The 19,740-nt window shown below is 49.4% G+C and overlaps 1 protein-coding gene across 8 annotated transcripts in view; it reads left to right on the top strand.

Annotated features, from left to right (window-relative positions):
- Positions 1–19,740, top strand: part of ARHGAP17 (Rho GTPase activating protein 17) — an 83,142-nt gene that overhangs the window by 52,293 nt on the left and 11,109 nt on the right. For 6 of the 8 annotated variants that reach the window (XR_013760720.1, XM_079121166.1, XM_079121168.1 and 3 more), the window contains 9 exons: positions 4,700–4,827; positions 6,460–6,571; positions 7,085–7,166; positions 9,552–9,632; positions 11,397–11,510; positions 13,005–13,096; positions 14,214–14,370; positions 16,394–16,627; positions 17,532–17,701. Coding sequence is in view for 7 of the 8 variants with exons in the window: in XM_079121166.1 (XP_078977292.1) it covers positions 4,700–4,827; positions 6,460–6,571; positions 7,085–7,166; positions 9,552–9,632; positions 11,397–11,510; positions 13,005–13,096; positions 14,214–14,370; positions 16,394–16,627; positions 17,532–17,701 (1,170 nt within the window). In the remaining variant the exon portion in view is untranslated. The remainder of the gene's footprint in view (positions 1–4,699; positions 4,828–6,459; positions 6,572–7,084; positions 7,167–9,551; positions 9,633–11,396; positions 11,511–13,004; positions 13,097–14,213; positions 14,371–16,393; positions 16,628–17,531; positions 17,702–19,740) is intronic. The other 2 variants (XM_079121170.1, XM_079121171.1) reach the window with 1 other exon arrangement.

The raw sequence follows: 19,740 nt of genomic DNA, 5'->3' as shown, positions 1-19,740 counted from the left end.
GTAACGTAACCTGCGTGCGGCGATGCCTCCTCCCGCCTCTGCCTCTCTTCTTCGCCCTGACTCCTTTGCATGCCTTTCCTTTGGATAAAGCCTCTCTGCCTAGGGGGGTACTATTTCCCGGCATAATTTCATCTTTATTGCTGCATTCTCTAATTTCTTCCAAACCCAAATTAACATACTAATGAACATTTGCTATTCTTCTGAAACCTTCAGTCGAAGATAAAACTGACCCTTTGGGGAGTGCGTATGCTTTCCTGTCTTCTGCGGGCTTTAAAAATGCTAGCATCTATTAATGCTTTTCCAAATAAGTCATTTGTTCTGTTGGGCTTAGTTCTGGCCCTGTGACGCAATGATCATCCCTTCTAGGGAAAGTTGATTTCATACTTTTCAAGAGAGAATTTTACAAGCTGCTCTTTGATGCTACCTCATTGGTCACTCACTGAGAATGATGAGTCACAAGACCCCGACCGCTCTCTTGACACCCTGTCTGTCTTTTCTCAAGGCTCTTGTTCACATCAGCATTAATTTGCCATATTATTCAAGCATGTGACAGATTACGTGCCCAAGTCATGCATGGTTTGAGCTTTCCCCTGATGCGTGGTGTTAGGTTGGGCAGTTTAAGCGTTTATTCTTTCTCCCTAAAGCTTTGACTCTACCCCTCTTATTTACCATCCGAGTGTTTGCAGCAGACATGAACAAAAGTTATTGAGGCAGAAATGCTCTGTCATCTTTGGATCTAGTACTCAGTGGTCATCCTTTATTTTCCTTAGGGACATGGGCTCCAGGACTCCCTGCAGAGATGCAAATCCCTGAAGTGGTGTAGTATTTGCATGTAACCTACCTACATCTCTGAATTACTTGTAATACATAGTACAATGTAAACACTGAAAAAATAGTTGTTATACTGTATTATTTAGGAATAATGGCAAGAAAATGAAGCCTGTACATGTTTCGTTCAGAGCAAGGTTGTGTCCCCCGTTATTTTCAATCTGTAGTTGGTCATACCTGCAGATGCAGAACCCACGTATACAGAGGGCTGTTTTGCTTGTGGTATAGACCTGACACAGAATCATCAGTTTGGAGCTGAAAGGGGGTCAGGCCAGGTGCTGAGTGTGGTGACCACGTGATTGTGCAAGGGTGCGGGTGCTCTGTGGGTGTGCACACTGGCACCCTTAAGGAATCTGTGTCGTTTCCCCTGAACTTGAGGAGCTTGTACCATGTTCTGGCTTAGAGCCCAAACGTTTTTAGATATTGGCATAGAAGATTCTGATCGTGACAGGCAGGTCTTCAGCAATCTTGGGTTCAGTGTGTCCGCTTACTCAGCTGCTCATGGGAGAAGCTGCCCTCGTTTCCTTAAGAGATCTCATTTCCCAGTTTGTGGATGGTGGTACTGAGTCACTGCAGCAAATGTCCAGGCTTCTAAGGGACAGATTCTTGCTGGGCACACTCAGGACACCAAGAACATGTGTTTTTGAGATACCCACTGGGGTTTGGCCCTTCCTGGGGCAGAATAGTAGACTCCATCGTTCCAGCCTCTGAGTGCCGGAGTCTGATTGGGAAGAGAAGACAGGTTCCTCTGACAGCCCCCTTCTGGGTTTCCCTGGAGAATCAGAAACGCAGGGCAGGGAGAGCTTCAGAAGGATTGCAGGTGCTGGCAGGCGGGAGGCGCGGCAGGGAGAGCCGCGTGGCCATCCTCCGAGGCCACCCTTCAGCACGGCAGTTCAGCCTGTCCCCTCCACCTGTCCTCGAACCTGCTCTCACCTTGGTCCTGTCTCCTCCTTCCTTGTCTTCTCTGTCTTCAGAAAGACTCAGTGTTCTTACTGTAGGAAAATCTTGTAACTTGACCCCAATGTCCCATGCCCCTGGGGACCCCGATGTCACAATCAGCCCTCTGATGGTTACGGGGATCTGCCTGTCCTGACACTGCACCCAATTAATCTTGGTCTCCTTCCTTTCTCTGGGAGACCGTTTGATTTCAGCCCGTGTGCTATTAAAAAAAATTACAATTCCCAAAGGACCCTTGGCAGATGCTGGCACTGGCGTGTCCTGGGCATCTCTTCCTTGTTAAAATGTCCTTCTTGTGCCTTGATTTTCTGCAATTCTCACCTCTGTTCCCACCCAGAAGTCAGCCTTTGCTGAGTGGTCCCTGCTCCTGGCTTCCTCTTTCTCTCTCTACTTGCCCTCCTCTCCCTCGCAATCCCCTCCCCCTATCTTAAGCTTCTGCTCCTCCAATGGGGCCTCCCCTCAGCTCAGGGATCTGACTCCAGCCGTGCTTGTCCCCTCCTTGTCCCCTCGATGCCACCTTCTCTAGACCAGCCAGCTCTGATGACTTGACGCCCCTTCCTCTCTCACCTGTCTCATGGGCGCTGTCCATCTCGCCCTGTGCTCTGCCTTCCTCCTGTCCCCTCTGGTCCCCTCTGCTCCACGGGCTCCTCTCCTCGGTGGGAGCTGTGGGGTGAGTTGGAAGTTTCCAGACTCGCGTCCTGGCTACTCTCAGCCTGTCGCCCTCCCGAGAAGTGCCTGCCTGCTCTTGGCTGGTTGCTTTCCATCCGCCTCGTGGGGCCCTTCCAGGCTCACTCACCGGGAATCCTTCTCTGACCCTGAAGCCATGTGGACTTTCTCCTGAATTGTCTTGTGCTGATGGTCTGCGCCAGAAGTCACAAACAACTGTATCTCACTCAAAAAAATTTTTTTAATTAGTTGCTATCATGTAAAAACCAGATGCTTCCATGTACAGTCCTGTTCGTTGGCTTCTCTCGGACATTTGGAAGATCTAGCGATCCTGGGTATGCTTTCCTGTGTGGAAACGTTGGTCTGGCCCCAGGGGTGGCTGCTGCCCCTCACAGACTGGCTGTCCAGCCTGGTTCATGCACCTGGGCTGCCTGTCTGGTCCCCGCAGACAACTGTGTTTATGACCCTTGTCCGTTGATCGGCCGTGACTTAGCAAACCTGTCGTGTCTTGTTAGTGACTGTTACGTGTTTCCACTGTGTCCTGTATTTCCTTCACCGTTCAGTTGCTCTCTCGCTGGGGGCAGCCCTTGTCAGCTTGGGTGTGCCCTGCAGTGCCTGGCACCTGGCAGCCCGTGGTTTGAGAGGGCAGCACGTGCTCTGGAGTTTGCCTCGGGAGCGTCTCTAGGGCAGTGTTCTCTCTTGCACCTGCTGCCCACGTCACACCAGGGTGAGCGGCAGTGCTTGCTCTGTTCAGTTTTCCAGAAGGTTCTAGCTGATAATGGGAGCGTGCCCACCTCTAAGCCTCTCAGGATTAGGCATGGGGTGGAGGTGATGGCTGGCGTCACCTGCAGAAACCCCGATGACTATCCTCAGGACAGGGCTCAGGTGGCCTTCTCAGAATCATTTCTTCAGATGAAAGGGACAGAGTGTCCTGGGGAGAGCTGACCGGCATGGAGCTCTGCCTTCTGGGGGGGGTCAGCCCCCCAGGCTTTTTCTATCAGAATCTCCCTCAGGGCTGGACTGGGGCCAGGCTGGGGGTGAGGGGCTCCAGCGGTCCTGAGAGTGTCAAGCGGCTGGCTCTTGGCGTGGCCCACGCCTCCTGCCCTCTCCTCTCCTCTTCAGTGGGTCTGCCCCCCACTTGCTCTTCCCATTCGTCTTTAACTGTCTCGAGCTCTCAGGCCTGTGGACTTGGTTTTCTTCCACCCTCTGTGTGCAGATTGCGTATGGGCTCTGTCCCCTGCCGTGAGGTAGGCGAAGGTGTCAGAACGCACTAGACTCAGTTACTGCCTTCCTCAAACCAGCCGTCCATAGCAGAGTGACTGGACACATGCCCGTTGGAGGTGCTGAGCAGGACGGACAGAACTGAGTGCTCTCCCTGGCATTTTCCGTCAGCCAGCTTTCCCTCTCAGACTGCTGCGTGCCTCACAGACAGCGATAGGTCTCTGCCATGCCCACAGCAGGCCAAGCTGGCCAAGTCCTTCTTACTCTCCTTCAGTATATCCATTTTCTAAATGCTTCTTTCTGTTTGACTGCCTTATTGAATGCATTTCTGCTAAGCCGCCTCAAATCTTTGGTGGAATGAAGCAGGGCATATGACCTGCTGTACTGCTGTCCCAGCAGCCCGGGCCTGTGCTGTGGGAGCCACAGAAAGTGTAGTCTCCTCTGAGTGCTTCGGGTCTGTCTGGGAATGCAGCATTCGGAAGCTCTGCCTGTCCTGGAGATGTCATATCTGACACACGTTTGCCTGACCATCTCCAGTCCTATGAAAGAAGCGTTTGACTCACGTTTGACATTTTAAGAGATGGTTTCCATTTTCACATTCAGTGAGTCTTTCTCCTCCTCTAGCCGGGACGCCGGTTCTGCTTTGCATGGCTAGAGTAAGTTTCTCTTCAGTGAAAGCAGTATATTCAGATGCACCCTCTGTTCTCATGCAAGGCCACCAGCCCACTGTGTGTTGACGTCACGTGGTAACAGGTGCAAGGGCACATTGTCGCTCCTGTGGGCAGCTTGTCTTGGGTGTCGTGTGTGTGCTCAGGGCTTCTGTTCCACAAGAGACCGCCCTGGTCTGGCAAGTAGTCTTTGCTCCAGTGAATGGTAAATAACAAAAGCAAACAGCACAGGGGTTTCCCTTGTTGCCAAAGCCTCAGCTACCAATCTGCTAGAAAATCCCCTTTGGTAGTTTGGGGAGACAACGATGTGGTGATGTGTGAGGTGGCCAGATGTCTTACTGACCTGTTTGCTGCTTTAGATAAGTGGGCAGAAAAGCCAGCCTTCGGGACGCCTTTGGAGGAGCACCTGAAGCGGAGTGGGCGTGAGATCGCGCTTCCCATTGAAGCCTGTGTCATGCTGCTCCTGGAGACAGGCATGAAGGAGGAGGTGAGGGCTGCCCGGGGCTGCAGCCAAGTCTCTGTGTCCTCTCTGCCCAGAGCATGATGCCATCTCTGTCCCACCACTCACATTGCATGACCACTGTTGGATTGTGTAGAATGGTGCTTTCAGATTTTGTCACTTGACCAATATTTTAAATTGAGCCCCTGTACATCACACCTTACTATATATAATAAACAAAGTATATTTCTCAGAACAGTATTTACTTTTCCTGCTTCTTACATACTTTGACCTTTTCCTGTCCTGTTTGTTTCATTTTAAACTGTTCATGATTTTTTTAATACACTGTGTGAATCTATTTTTATTTTTTAATTTTTTAATTTTTATTTTTACCAACTGCATTTTGATTTATTGTACACAAATGGGGTACAACTTTTCATTTCTCTAGTCGTACATGATGTAGATTCACACATTCGTGTGATCATACATTCACATAGGGTCATGATGTCTGTCTCAGTCTACCATCTTTCCTTCTCCCACTCCCTCCCACAACTGTTCATGATTGGCAGTCATGGATTTCATGATGCATGAATGGGTCAGAGCTTCCATGAGCCGTAGTTTTTTAAAGTAAGTACCTTACATCTGTATAGTGCTGTGCATTTTTTTTTTTTGAAGAGGATGCATTTGTATACTTTATTTTATGACATCATTACAGAAAAACCCCGAAAATCCCCAAGAACCAAGCAGGGTAGTTCTCATGCTTCTTCTGGTGTAGGTAGGGATGTCAGCACATAGGGAGTTCACAGCCTGGCAGAGCCAGAAGCAAAGTGCAAGTCTTTTTTTTTTCTTTAAAAAACATTTATTGATGTATAACAAACGTGAAGAAAAGCGTGCATTATTGTAGGTGAGCAGCTTGGTGAGTTTTCACAGAATAAACTGACTCACTGACTCATGCAGTCAGCTCCCAGATCAAGGCCACCCAGGAGCCCTCCTCCTGTTTGCTTGTCACACATGACCTCAACTTTGAGTACCTCAGGTCGGCACTTCTCATCTGAGGCCAGTTCTGCTCTCCAGGAACCATTTGCAAGGTCCAGAGTCATTTTTGGTTGTCACCTGGGGAGGGGAGGGTTGTGGTTGGACCTGCCGCAGTGCCCAGGGCAGCCCCAGTGAAAAGTTGTGGGGAGCGCTGATTGGACCCGCCCTGTCTCCTAACTCCTGGTCCAGCGTCCCCATGCGCCTGCCTCTCTTGGTTGACGCTTTTTGTTTTTCTCCTTTTCTGAAGTCACGTTTAGGGCAGAGAAGTGACTAGCAGCGTGGCTTAACAGTTTTTCTTGAGATGTCAATTTTTTAAGAAACTCCTAAATTTAGAAAATCCACAGCAGGCAGCATTGTGAAAGCCAAACCTTTGGAGGTAAAAGTGCTTTCGAATGGAGTTCTGCTAGGCACCCGTAGTTTAGTGGGGAGTCAGGGAGACTGCCTGCATGGCAGGAAGTGGGCTGCCCTTCCGCGCACTGAGCCCTGGGCGCACCCTCGGGCCTCTCCCCTCTCCAGCCGGCCCTGCGAGGTGGCTCTGCGGCTGCTCTCAGAGGCGGAGGTGGCTGGAGCGCCACCAGCCACACAGCTGCTGCTGGCTGTCACTCGCCACCTGCGCTTCAGGCTGGGACTTGTCTTTGTCTTTAGGGCCTTTTCCGAATCGGGGCTGGGGCCTCCAAGTTAAAGAAGCTGAAGGCTGCTTTGGACTGTTCTGCTTCTCACCTGGACGAGTTCTACTCAGACCCCCATGCTGTCGCAGGTGAGCTGCACGGAGGGTCTGCAGGTCCAGCTGCCCTCCAAGTGGTGGAAGCTGCAGTTAGGACTCCACGTTTAATTGGAGGTTTAGGTGACAAAATCATCAAATGTCGTCCTAATAAAATCCCCTGAGGTAGGATGTAACACACAATTCTTGTGCTCCTTTTTATTGTGGTCCGTCCCCGCTGCCCGTATTAAACAAGCAAAGGAGCTTATGGTGCAGGTATTTTTAGATGTACTGGTGTGCCCTCCTTCACCTCACAACCCAGAGCAGCCTGGCTGCTAACGGGTGGCTCTAGCACTCATCTTATTCTCTCCCGATCTCTTGACATATTTTTGCGAGGGACTGAATGCCTTTTGTGAGCATGTCATTCTCTAACCCTCCTGGCCAGTGAGGATCTTGTTTTGTACACCTTGGAAGATTGTAATTGAGATGATTTCAGTTTGCAAGACAATATGCCTGGGGAGACTTCTGGCTTTGCCTTTGCCTACTCAGAGAGAGTGTGAACACTTCCAGGTGCTTTGAAGTCCTACTTGCGGGAATTACCTGAGCCTCTGATGACTTTTAATCTGTATGAGGAATGGACGCAAGTGGCAAGGTAAGTCCAAAGAAAACAGGAATCTCAAAAGCTGCAAGCAGGGATGGACTATGGTGCCCCGCTTGTAAGTCATTTTCCCCCAGGTGTCATGGCTGGGGAGGTAGCTCAGTGAGTAGAGCGCTTGCCTCGCATGCACAAGGCCCTGGGTTCAATCCCCAGCACCGCCAGAAAAAAAAAAAAAAAGATAGCATGCTCATTAAGTAATGTGTCGTAGTTCTGTTTATATTAGAGTAAAAATATCAAGTGTTACTATTGTCACTGCAGGAAAGTCACAGCTTAGGCATTGGTTACTTTGCATGACTTATATGGTTGAATATGTTAATTTTACCTACATTAATGAACTGGCTAATTTCAAATCCCCTTTGTATTGAAGAAAAAACCCTGTAAGTGGGGCCAGGCCTCACATATGACTGATTGGCAGTGTGCCTGCAGGCTGCCTTCAGGTTCAGCTGAGCAACCCTGTAAGAGGGACATTATTAGTACAGTAGTAAGTGTTCCCTGAGTGTTTACTGTGTGTCCAGGACCTCTTGAAATCCTTAATTAACATCATAAAAGGCTGCTGTTATTGCTACCTTTTTTTACAGATAAAGGGATTGGGGCTTAGCAAGGAGCAGGACCCAGGTAGTAGCAAGTCATAGGTAGAGCCAACCTCCTGACCCAGACCTGACCCGAAGACTGGTCTGCACCCCTTTCCCTCCACTCCAGCTTCAACATAGCCAGCAACCTTTGGTGCTAAGCAGGGCAGCTTTACTTAAAGCCTCCTAGAAGCTTCCTTGCCTGGCCAGCCACCTCCACATCTCTTTTGCCCCAGGGTTTTGACTAGTTTCCTAACCTAAGGTGCCTAAGTCTCACCTTTTAAGGGAAGAGGAGCAAATCTCACCTCCTATGCTGTGCCCTTCCCCCATCTGTAGGCTCAGTCATTTTCTGTCACACGGGCTGTGATGACTGTAAGCCATTTGTTCTCATCAGTTACACTTCGGTAGGCTGTGAGTCCATCCGGTGTCACTTCATCCAGATTTTTGTACTTGAACTTTTCTCTGCAATTGTGGAATGAGGACTTTATCCTGGCAGGTGGTGAGGTTTTTAGGTTCAGAGACAAGTGTTCTTGAAGTTGTCAAATCTTTGGAACCCAGCCTGGGCCTAGCCTGGGACTGAACTAATGAACCCACAGTCAGTGCCAGGTAGGGAGAGGTGAGTTTCTTCTGTGGAAGGTGTCTTTCATTTCATCCTGATATCAGCTCTTGTTTCTGTTCTTGTTTTCTATTCCACATGGACTGGCATCTGAGTCATTGAAACCTCTGTCCCGTAACTCCACCAGAAAGTATGTGTCAACTGCTCGCACTCTTTTTTCCTAGTGTGCAGGATTGACTCTGCTCCAGGGCTCTGCTCCGTCCCTTTGTTGCCTCTGGAGGTTTGGGTGTTGAAGCTGATGTAGTACAAGACTTCCCGGCAGAAATGGGCTGTCTTGGCTTGGGGCGTGGAAACCAGGTTAGAGATCAAGAAATCTCCAGAAGTCTGGGTGCCTGGGCTCTTGGTAACTCATCTGTGGCCAGGCTGCTCATGGATAAGGAAATCTGGACCTCCATAAAACCACCACTGATCTACACATTGCCTACACATCTTCAGTGGTGTCTTGTCTCCTGGTGCCAAGTGTTGGTCAGGTTTTTTTGTTTTTTTTTTTTTTCCCTCCAAAGTCTGTGCTGTTTTGCAGCTGTGGAGAACAGTGATAGAAGCAGCACACTTAATGTGCCATGCTTTAGTCAGCTTTCCAATCACTGTGACCAGAACACCTGAAATGATCAGCTTAAAGGAGGAAAGGTTATTTGGCTCAGAGTTTCAGAGGTTTCAGTCCATGGTCGCTAGCCTGTTGCCATTTGGGCAGGTGGCGGAGGAATCCCATTCACCTCACGCTACAGGGAAGCAAAGAGAGAGACGGGAAGGGGCTGGGGTCTCAGTATCTCTGTTAGGGACATGGCCCAGGACCCCAGGCTTCCCTCCACTTGGCTCTGCCTCTTTTTTTTTTTTTTTTTTTTTTTAACTTTTTGTCTCTAATATTGTGTTTTTATTTTAAAAAATTATTTATTTATTTATTTTTTTACAGACTGCATTTTGATTCATTGTACCCAAATGGGGTACATCATTTCGTTTCTATGGTTGTGCATGATGTAGATCCATACCATTCATGTAATCATACGTGTACATAGGGTCATGACGTCTGTCTTCAGCCCTGCCTCTTAAAGCTCCCCACCCCTCTCAGTAATGCCAAGGGCTGACAGCCAAGCCATTGTCACGTGGGCCTTGGGGGATATTTCAGGTCAATCTATAGCAATGTATAAATAATAATAGGTGTCAATAAATTTTTATACATAAAATTTTGTTTATCAGTGTGCAGGATCAGGACAAAAAACTTCAAGATTTATGGAGAACATGTCAGAAGTTGCCACCACAGAATTTTGTAAATTTTAGGTAAGTATGATTGGCATTCTGTAAACCAAGTCTGCATGCTACCGTGGTCCTGGAGTGAAGATGGGTTTTAATCCCTGCAGAGAAGCCATTTAACTCAGGTGTACTTGGCTCATTAGAAAGCTTTGAGAGTAACATGGGGCTGCTGGGAGTGGGTGTGACGGGCATCGTTTTGACACTGATGGTGTAGCATTAGCACATCTGGCACTAATAGGTAAGCTGCCTTCGTTTTGCTACTACAGCTATTAGCACAGTAATTCTTGTGAAAAATCTGGGCAACTGTGAGTTCACTTTGGAGTCTAAATTGTCCAGTATGTAAACTGCAAAGTTCATGATACTTATATGCTCTGTAATATCTTTCATATATAAATAGAGCACAAATCATCCTACTGTGAGAGTATATATTACTTCATTAAATAATTGTGTTCCTAAGAAAGTGTACCGTGGGACAAACCTCTGGAATTTAGCTGCAGTTTTCCCTTTGACTTAATATGTAACTTTGAAGAAGCATAGAGCCAAGGGGGAGAGGTGGCCCTGGGAAAGAAACTAATTTAAAACCTAGGAAATTCTTCCAATGGGACTCATTAAGACAGAACTTATTACAGGTGATATTCCCAGGATGTTACCTGACTCGAATTCAGTCTTGGTTTCTATCATTAAGCTAAACTGAGTTCCTTTTAATACCTTAAGTATGAACCTTGCCTCGTGAGCTGGCTGGTATTTGTAATATCCCTCATTGATTAACAACACACAGCCTGAAACTGCAATCCTTTTAATCTGTTCAGTGCATTTTGGTGGGAACTCAAGCTCAGTTCTTAGGATGTTGGAATTTGACCTTTCGTTTCCTTCTTGTGCTCTGTAATTTGTACTGTTTTTTAAAAATATGGAGTATATTGCTACAGTTCAGAGCTCAAATGTGCACATTGCCAAGTCTTCTGTTCCTGTCCCCCAGCCACCTATTTCTATTCCCGAGACAGTCAGTGTTTACAGTTTCTTATATTCTTCTCATTAAGAGTCAGTGCACACGCAAACACATACATTCATATATTCATACTATACACATAGTTTTTCTCCAATTGGCTACTTTTTAAAAAAACCAAATGGTAGTGTGTATTGTACATCCCACTCTCCCCCCTGCCATCTTTGCTTAATACATCTTAGAGGTTTTCCAGTATCAGTACATGATGATTTTGTATGGTTATACAGTATTCCACTGTAAGGGTGTACTGTGATTTACTTAACCAGTGCCTTACTGATGAATAGCTAGGTTGTTCCTAATATTTGTAAACTACTGTCCTTACACAGAAGAGCATACATCTATATGGTAAATTGGATATTTTCACAATTAAAACGTAACATTTTCAGATACAGTTTCCTTTAAGCAAAATAGCTAGCCTTTTTTTTTTTTAAGCACTACTCTTTTTGTATTAAAAATATGTTGAGCCCATTGTTAGTCACAATGTAATATATTCAGGGGTAGAATAGATAAGATATAAATGAGAACTGGATTAGGAATATATAGCAAAGCGTGGGTATATCATAGAGATTTACGTTTAAGGTATTTTCTCTTTCCAAGCCCTAATTTTTCTGTTTCCTAAGTCAAATTACGTAAGAGACGTGTAAAATGCTGTACCTGAGTCACACTCTGATGAGGCGACTCTGAGTTAGTCCCTGAGTGAGCTGGGACTGAGCCCTGGGCAGTACGGGGACATGTCTGCCTCTGTTTTCAGAAGGGACATGCTCGCCCCTTTCTCTTTTCTTCCATAGGTATTTAATCAAGTTTCTTGCAAAGCTCGCTCAGACCAGTGACATCAATAAAATGACTCCCAGCAACATTGCTATTGTGTTAGGCCCTAATTTGTTATGGGCCAAAAATGAAGGGTAAGTAAGCTTTTCCTGTGTCATATTATTTGAATTTCTTCTTTCTGCCTGATGGGGTGAATAGACATATAACTCATGATATGCATTTTAGTTTAAGATGTTCTTTAGAGTGTTTGGAAGTTGACTTTTCCATTCAGCAGATATTCTCGGGACACCACTATAAGCTGGGCACTGTCCCAGATGCTGGTGACACAAGATGTATGAAACTTATCCCTATCTTCTAGGGGTCCCTGCTCTTGGGCAGCCAGGAAGCTCGGTGCCTGCAGTGTGGTGTTGAGATAGATAGGTGTGTGTGTGTGTGTGTGTGTGTGTGTGTGTGTGTGTGTGTGAGAGAGAGAGAGAGAGAGAGAGAGAGAGAGGGAGAGAGGGAGACAGACAGACTACGGAATTCTGCTTCCTAGGGTCTCTGGCTTGGCCTAAGGATCAAGATCACATAATGCAGATTGACGAGGGAAAACCACACAGATTTTACAAGTACGTAGTAGGCCCACGTAGGAAATGAAGGCCCAAAGAGGCAGTTAGAGCTGGATGCTTTTGTGCAGAGTTGGACAAAAGTCGTAAATTGGGCCAGCGTGACAAGACCAGGGGCCTTGGCCGGTCCTGTAGGGAACTGACTCGGAAGGCGAGGATCAGTGGAGCAGGGCTGGTCCGTACTGATTTCCTTCGACCTCCGCGCCCTGTCACCGGTGACAATGCTCCTTTCCCCTGGCTTCAGAGGGGCATCTTCCACATGGAGTAGGTGTCTCCTACCTGAGGAAGAAAAAGGAAAGCCGGGTACCTTCGTGCATGCAAATGCCTTACTTAAAATAACCATCAGAGGAGCATATGTTGGGGTGTCCTATCCTGCCACCTTCCACTGACTTTACATAGATAAAGAGACAGTTTAAGCTGAGAAGTTCAGGTGACGCCCGCTAGGGAATGGCACCTGAGCTTTACCTAGGTGGACCTGTTTTCCTACAGCTGGCGCCTGCACTCACACATCAGATGTGCCCCATCTTATTTCAGAAAACATTTATAAGGTTACTCAATAAAGATCCGTTTCCTTCCTTTTGCGACGTGGCAGCAGACAGTGGCAACTCTTGGACGCCTGTCCGGGGTCCAGAACAAGTGCACGCAGGCATGCGGCCCCCAGCATGGCAGTGGGGTCCGTCTTCTGGGCACGCTGTGGCAGGGCACGTCCTTAGGGACGTAGGCAGAGGTGGTCTTGGTGATCTTAGGTCCCAGGAGGCCGCCAGGTACGATAAGGCTCCAGGAGGAAAGCAGCCCTCGTCGCTACCCTCTTCAGACCAGCACGAGGGCTCCTGGGCTGCAGCCCAGACTGCGGAGGACAGCCACGCTGGGGTCGCTTTCCTCTCGGGCGATGGCTGGGCCCCGTGGATTCATTTCTAAATGTGTATTAAATATCTTTAAGATTCATGGAGATGCCCTGACCCCGTCTGCGAAGTCAGAGACTGCCTGGGGGAAGCGTTTTCATTTTGTGACCTTCCTCTGCAGAACCCTGGCTGAAATGGCAGCGGCCACCTCCGTGCACGTGGTGGCGGTGATTGAGCCCATCATCCAGCACGCGGACTGGTTCTTCCCTGGAGGTAATCGCCACTTCGAGTCCACAGACTGCTAAAGCTGTGGGGTAATAGTACAGAGTCCTCGCAGGGGTCACACGTCTGCTTTCACCCGCACCTTCTCTCCCGTCTTTGTCCTTTGTACTCATATTTTGACATACTGACTTGGTTTCACTAAGACATATTCAGCCAGTATCTAGTGAAGGTACTGCTGTGTGTTTGCTGGTGAGACGCGCTGTTCCCCTGGAGAAGGCAGCCATGCAAGCAGACGGATCACTGGGAGGTGGTGGCCGGAGAGCGAGGTGAAAACTCAGGCCCTGGGGAAAGGGAGCCAGGGTCTGCTTTTTAGCGGAAGTGACATTGAACATCCAGGAACCTCCACATGGAAGAGGGCTTTTTGTCTCTCAGGCTGGATAGCGGGGTTTGTGCAGAGGTGGAAGAGAAGCAGGAAGGGGTGATTGGGGCCTGTGACCGGGTCAGGGAACCGGGGTTTGGTGCGTAAGGGGGAGATCTTCAGGCTTCCTTTGTTGCACTCCTGGGACCCACAGAGCTTCCCACGCTTCCTTGGTGGGTACTGGCTGTGCGTGTGCAGGGTCCAGACCTCAGCCCTGCTTCCCTAGAGCAGCAGCCCTGCCACGTGGGCCCCCTCCCTCCAGGGCGGTGCTCAGCTCCTCTCCATGTCTCCGTCCTTCGCATCACGCCTCCCTGGTGTTGGTCACCCGAGGATGCAATGGGTGAAGGCCTGTCGTCCTTCTGCCCCGATGTTCCTTCGAGGAGAGGAATCTTGGAAAAGCAGCCCTTGATGTTTCATTTCTGTCTTATATCAAAGTGTAACTATCTCTCACATTTTTAATGACCAAATAAGTAATCTACACTCATGGTCTTCTTCGGTTTTCCATGACTTCTTTTTCACAAAAAGAGAAGCGGAAGAGCAGTGCGACTTCCCTTATGATGCGACCCCGTCTCCGGCTCTCTTTATCTCCCACCGGGTTGACAGATGTTCTTCAAGTGACAGTGCCGGGGGCTGCGGCTGTGTGAAACGGAGGGCTCGAGGACGAGGGCGAGGCTCCTGGTCAGATGGGGTGTTTTGGCCCCTCACCCCGCCCTGTGCTGTGTCCCACGCGTGTGCTGATTTCTCTTGCAGAGGTGGAGTTTAACGTATCAGAAGCATTCGTGCCTCTCACCACCCCCAATTCCAACCACGCCTCCCACACTGGAAACGACTCTGACTCGGGGACTCTGGAGAGGAAGCGGCCCGCCAGCATGGCGGTGATGGAAGGGGACTTGGTGAAGAAGGAGAGGTGCGTTCAGACTGTGCCCTCACAAAGCAGAGCAGGCGGCCGTGGGAGAACGCCCGGCCTTGTCGGCCCCTGTGCACCTTGATTGGTCAGAGGCCAGGTCGCCGTGCTGTGGCCATTCCCAGCACCAGTCTGACCGTGAAGTAGGGGTGTAGCTTGTCAGTTAACCCTGCCGTGTGCACCTCACTTTCCCGATGGCCTGTACGCCCCCTGCAGTGACATGTCATCACACACACCACACAGGCTCACCTGAAGGTGTGGACTGGCAGGAAAACAAATTGACGAGTGGGGACTGTGGTCCAGGATTGTATCCGAGAACAATCCACATCTCACAGTGAGGCGTGTGATTTTCTGTTTAAAGAGTCGAATTGTTGGTGTCGCTTGGTCTCACCATGGAAGCCAGCTGCTGGACTTGATGTTCAGTGGAGAAAGCTCTGCATTTGCCAGTTCTGGGGGAAACTGTGGCTGTTGAATGTGGTGAGAGGCAGTGTCTACGCTGATCTCTGCAGGCATTCTGTGATGGCTGAGGGTACAGGAGACTGTGCCTTTTGGCGTCAGGGCCAGCCTGTCCTGTGTGAGATGAGATGTCCCATGTTCCAGTACTGCTAGAGTTCAGAGGCCTGTCGGAAGCCACCTGCTTTCCCTGATGTCACTGGAAACAGTTTACATCAAAACTAAGCAACACGCTCTTGCACTCATTGCCTGATCTTATAGAGAGGTGTATAGGAGTTGTTTTTTTTTTTTCTTTCTTTTTCTTTCTGTGGTACTGGGGATTGAGCCCAGGGGTGCTGTACCACTGAACCACATCCCCAGTCCTATTTATTTATTTTTGATTTTTTTATTTTGAGACAAGATCTCACTAAGTGGTTGAGGCTGGCCTCAAACTTTTACTCCTTCTGCCTCAGTGTCCTGAGTTGCTGCGATTAAAGGCATGTGCCACAGTGTTTGGCCAGAATTCACTTTTTATTATTTTTCAATGTAGAAGTCTCACTTACCTGAACCCTCATTCACACTTTCTCTAGTGATTCCTGGTGGATATTATTCTTTCTATAACAAAATTAGTTTTTGTAGATTTTTTAAAAAATACTTTTTTACTTGTAGATGGGCACAATACCTTTATTTATTTTTATGTGGTGCTGAGGATCGAACCCAGCGCCTCACATGTGCTAGACAAGCGCTCTACCACTGAGCTACGACCCCAGCCCCAGCTTTTGTATAGTTTAAGCTGCAAATTGCAGTGTTATAATTCTTAACACGTGACACATCTCTTGGTTATGTGCCTGGGTGGATTCTCCATGTCAGGTGACCTGGTGAACATGAGCTCAGAGACTCATGCATCTTTTTAGTTTTTGGACTGAGAAAAAGAGGTTTCAAGTTTATATACCAACAGGCTTCAGTGAAAAGTGGGACCTCTTATCCTCCTGCCCCCGTCTCCTTCCAGAAGCAGCCCTTTTCCAGCCCCCTTCCTCGCCCACACCTCACCTCTCGTCCCAGGGAAGAGGCAGAGCGGTGTGATCACACTGCCCCCTGGAGGCCTTCTGGATTCGGCTTCTGCCTCATTTCCTAAACTGGTTTGAGCCAGAGTGAAGAGTAGGGAAGAAAACACATTAACATGGCGTCCCTCAAAGTGAGGCTGCCTGTTCACTTTCAGCCACTCACAACAGGTTGATCAAGGACATTAATCGGTCCCAGGCCCTTTGGCTTTGCTCAGGTTTAAAGCCAAGTTGAATTGCTTGCTTTGGTGTTGTGGATGGCCATTTCTGTGGTCCTTGTCCCATCCCTGCATGCTGGGCAACTTGGGCGGCTGTTCCCATGTGTGGTCCTGACACATGTGAACCCAAGGGCTGCTGCCGTGGTAGTCGGCCTGTGTGTGTGCTGACTGCTTCTCTCTGCAGCTTTGGTGTGAAGCTGCTGCCCTGGTAGTCGGCCTGTGTGTGTGCTGACTGCTTCTCTCTGCAGCTTTGGTGTGAAGCTGCTGCCGTGGTAGTCGGCCTGTGTGTGTGCTGACTGCTTCTTCTCTCTGCAGCTTTGGTGTGAAGCTCATGGACTTCCAGGCGCACCGGCGGGGTGGCACTCTAAATAGAAAGCACACATCCCCCGCTTTCCAGCCACCACTCCCGCCCACGGATGGCAGCGCCTTGGCTCCAGCAGGCCCAGAGCCCCCTTCCCAGAGCTCTAGGGCCGAAAGCAGCTCAGGGGGTGGGACAGTCGCCTCCCCTGCGGGCATGTTGGAGCAGGGGCTGAGCCCGGGCGACAGCAGGTAAGGGAGCTGATTCTGCTGGCAGTGGAGGCTGGACGCCCCCACCCTCTTGCAGGTGGTGGCCTTGGGGCATGGCACTCATGCCCAAAGATGTGTTCTAGTGTAGAGTGGACCAGATGTGCCTCCACTCCCCCGATTGGCAAGGGACAGAAAGGACTGCATGGTGCTCGCTTCCTTCTGTTTTCAGAAGAAAGCAGCGTGTTTGCATTCTCTGCCATACTGCTTTGGTGCTGAACCTGGAGACTCATGGGCACTGGCAGCGTGATGACCCTCTTCTCACCTGTGTGATGTGTACCTGTCACTGTTCACGTGCCATTTGCTTGTTGTCACTTGGTGTGCTACTAGCAAGCATTTGAATATAGCAAGTCAGTTAAGGTGTCGTGTTCCTGGCATTTAACACTTATTCTCTCGTCCACTAACGCATCCAATCAGACTCCCTGAGCACCTGAGATGTGCCTCCTAACTGTGCTGGAAATGCTAGGCGACTAGGGCCCTCCCCGCAGGACCCCTTGGGATCTTCCACACCCCATTCCCATGGGGTTCTGTACTCACAGTCCAACTACCACACATCAAGAATATTCTTAAAATATTTCTAAAATTGTATATTTTGAAAATGCGGACTTTCCCCCCGTCATTCCTTAGATAATAGAGTACAACTGTTTACGCAGCACTTACATAGTGTTAAATAAAATCTGGAGGTGATTTAAAATATCTGGGGCATTACAGGTAGGTTATATTTAAATACTGCACCTTTTTATATCAGGGATTGAGCATCCCTGGACTTTGGTGTCTACAGGGTTTCCAGAACTAGCCCCCCGGGATACTGAGGGACGACTGTATCTCATACTGTTTAGCCTTCTAGCTAGGAGTGCCTGACATCTAACTTGGCTTTTGCTTCTCTTAGTCCTCCAAAACCCAAGGACTCTGCATCTGCGGCTGGCCCTGCACCAGGGAGAAGCAGCAGTCAAGTGACCAGTGGCCAAAGCCAGGCCCAGGCAGGTGCCAGCTCACATCAGCTCTCGGTTGGCCCAGCTCACAATGCCGCTGGTCCCAGCCCTCACACGCTGCGCCGGGGTAAGTGACCACCGGGCTCCTTGCCCTTGGGGAAGGCTGCAGACCTCCCTGGGTCAGTGCTAGGGTTCAGGCTATGGGGCTTTGAGACGGATCTTTTCCTATAAAATGTTCCTATAAAATGGCAAGCAAGAAAATTAGTCATGAAAGAGAAAAGGCATTTAAGAAAAATGGGGGGGGAGTAGGAGGAAAGCAAACACCAGAGAACACTTTCCCTGGGAGCCACCAGGCCTGCCCAGCAGGGAGCTCTCCTCCAGGAACACTCCCAGTTCCCAGGCCTGCACTCTGTTGGGACCCACCATGGCCCCTGCACTGCCGAGCGCCGGGATCTGGAAGTCTCTGTGCCTCTAACTTGGGTTCAGGGCTTCCTGGGTCCTGATTGATGATATGAATGGCTCCCTCCTGACCCCCTTCAGAACAGGGACATCTCTTTCCCCCACAGAGTTCATGCCGTCTCTGGGTGAAGCTCACCTGTGGCCTCCTTGCTTACTCCCTCCTGAGGCCCTCTCTTCACTCTCCCTCTTCTACCACACTCTGCTCTCAGTTCCTTGGATGGGCTAAGCTCAACCCTTCTCTAGAGCTTCTGCAATTGTTGTTCTCGCTTCTGGAACTTTCTATCCCACATCTTTATGTGTTCCTTCTTATCATTCAGGTCTCAGCTTAAAGGTCACTTTCTCCATAAAACCAACCTCTCCTCCATCTCTACCCTATACACAAGTTACACAAGTCTTTCTCTATCGTGATACTCTTTTTTTTTTTTTTTTTAGAGCATTTTTCTTGGTCTTAAAGTCTCTTTGTTTTTAGCTTATTTCCAGTCTCTCTGGAGCTCCTCACATAGCTCTCGATGGGCTGAGTGCTCACCTGCCTCATGCACTGCAGTGCTCCCAGCCCTGTACCATGCCTTTCAGAGAGTAGACACTGTGTGGACCCTTGTGGGTCTGGGGCAGGACACCTCTAGAAGCGTCTAGAGAAGCTAGAGGTGACTGCCCCCCCTCCTAAAACATTGGGTAACACCTGGAGGCACTTTAGTTGTGATAAATGGAGAGAGGGCCATTGTTGGCATCTTTTGGGCAGAGGGTAGAGACACTGCTGAAACTCCTGAAGTGCATAGGACCCACCACAAAGAATCAAGTAGCCCAGAATGTCAGTGGTGCTGAGATCAAAAACCCGTGGCCTAGAAAGGGGCCTGACTCAGTGAAGTTGTGTCTAAGTCTGCTGGTTCCACGTGAGCAAACATGACCCATGTCCTAATGACTAACTGCATTTATTGGCCTATGACGATCCTTACTACAGTGACCTGTAGTTTTCAGTAGCTCAATAAATAAGAATTTATTGTAGCAGGTGCTGTTGCTTGCAGTCAGGAGTATATTTCTGAGTCCATGTTCTTTTTGGCATCTTCTCTGTAAGCAGGACTGGGGAAAGAGAATAAGCAGCAGCTTTGCTTTGAAAAGCCTCCAGCTAGTTGGAGCGATGGGAGGGTGAACATGGAATGTCCTGAGGAGGAGCTCGTAAGGCCACATGCATGCACAGCCAGCTGCTGCAGTGACAGACTACCCACGGCCGGCTGCTCTGTAGAGGAAAGAGGGTTATTCTGGCTCACAGTTCTGGAGGCTGTGAAGTCCAAGGGCACACTGCAGCCTCTGCTCAGCTTCTGGTGAGGGCCTCGTGCTGCTTCAACTCGGAAGGGTACCTGGGCGTCTGTGGGAAAGAAAAGGGGGCCGGAGCCCTGTGTAGCTCTTTTCCTGCAGGAAGGGCAGAGACCCATTCTTGAGGGCTCTGCTCTCATAACCCAGACAGCTCTGCCTCGGCCTCGCCCAGCTCAGCCACACGGAGGAAGTAAGCCCCAGCAGCAGACGCTGGGGGATGCTCCAGCCACAGCTTCCAGGGTATGCTAACCGTGTGTCCTGCCTCAGATCAGAGGGAGGCAGGGTGACAGAGGGCAGGAGAGGGCCGCAGCACCGCACAGGGATGTCGTTGTCCTACTCAGCACGTGACAAGTCGCACAGGAGGAGCATCACTCCTGAGGGCCCCTGTGTGGAGGT

Source organism: Sciurus vulgaris (assembly GCF_902686455.1).
Source record: "Sciurus vulgaris genome assembly, chromosome: 18".
NCBI classification, from domain to species: Eukaryota; Metazoa; Chordata; class Mammalia; order Rodentia; family Sciuridae; genus Sciurus; species Sciurus vulgaris.
The sequence above is the reverse complement of the archived record's forward strand: the minus strand, read 5'-3'. Positions and strand labels throughout refer to the sequence as shown.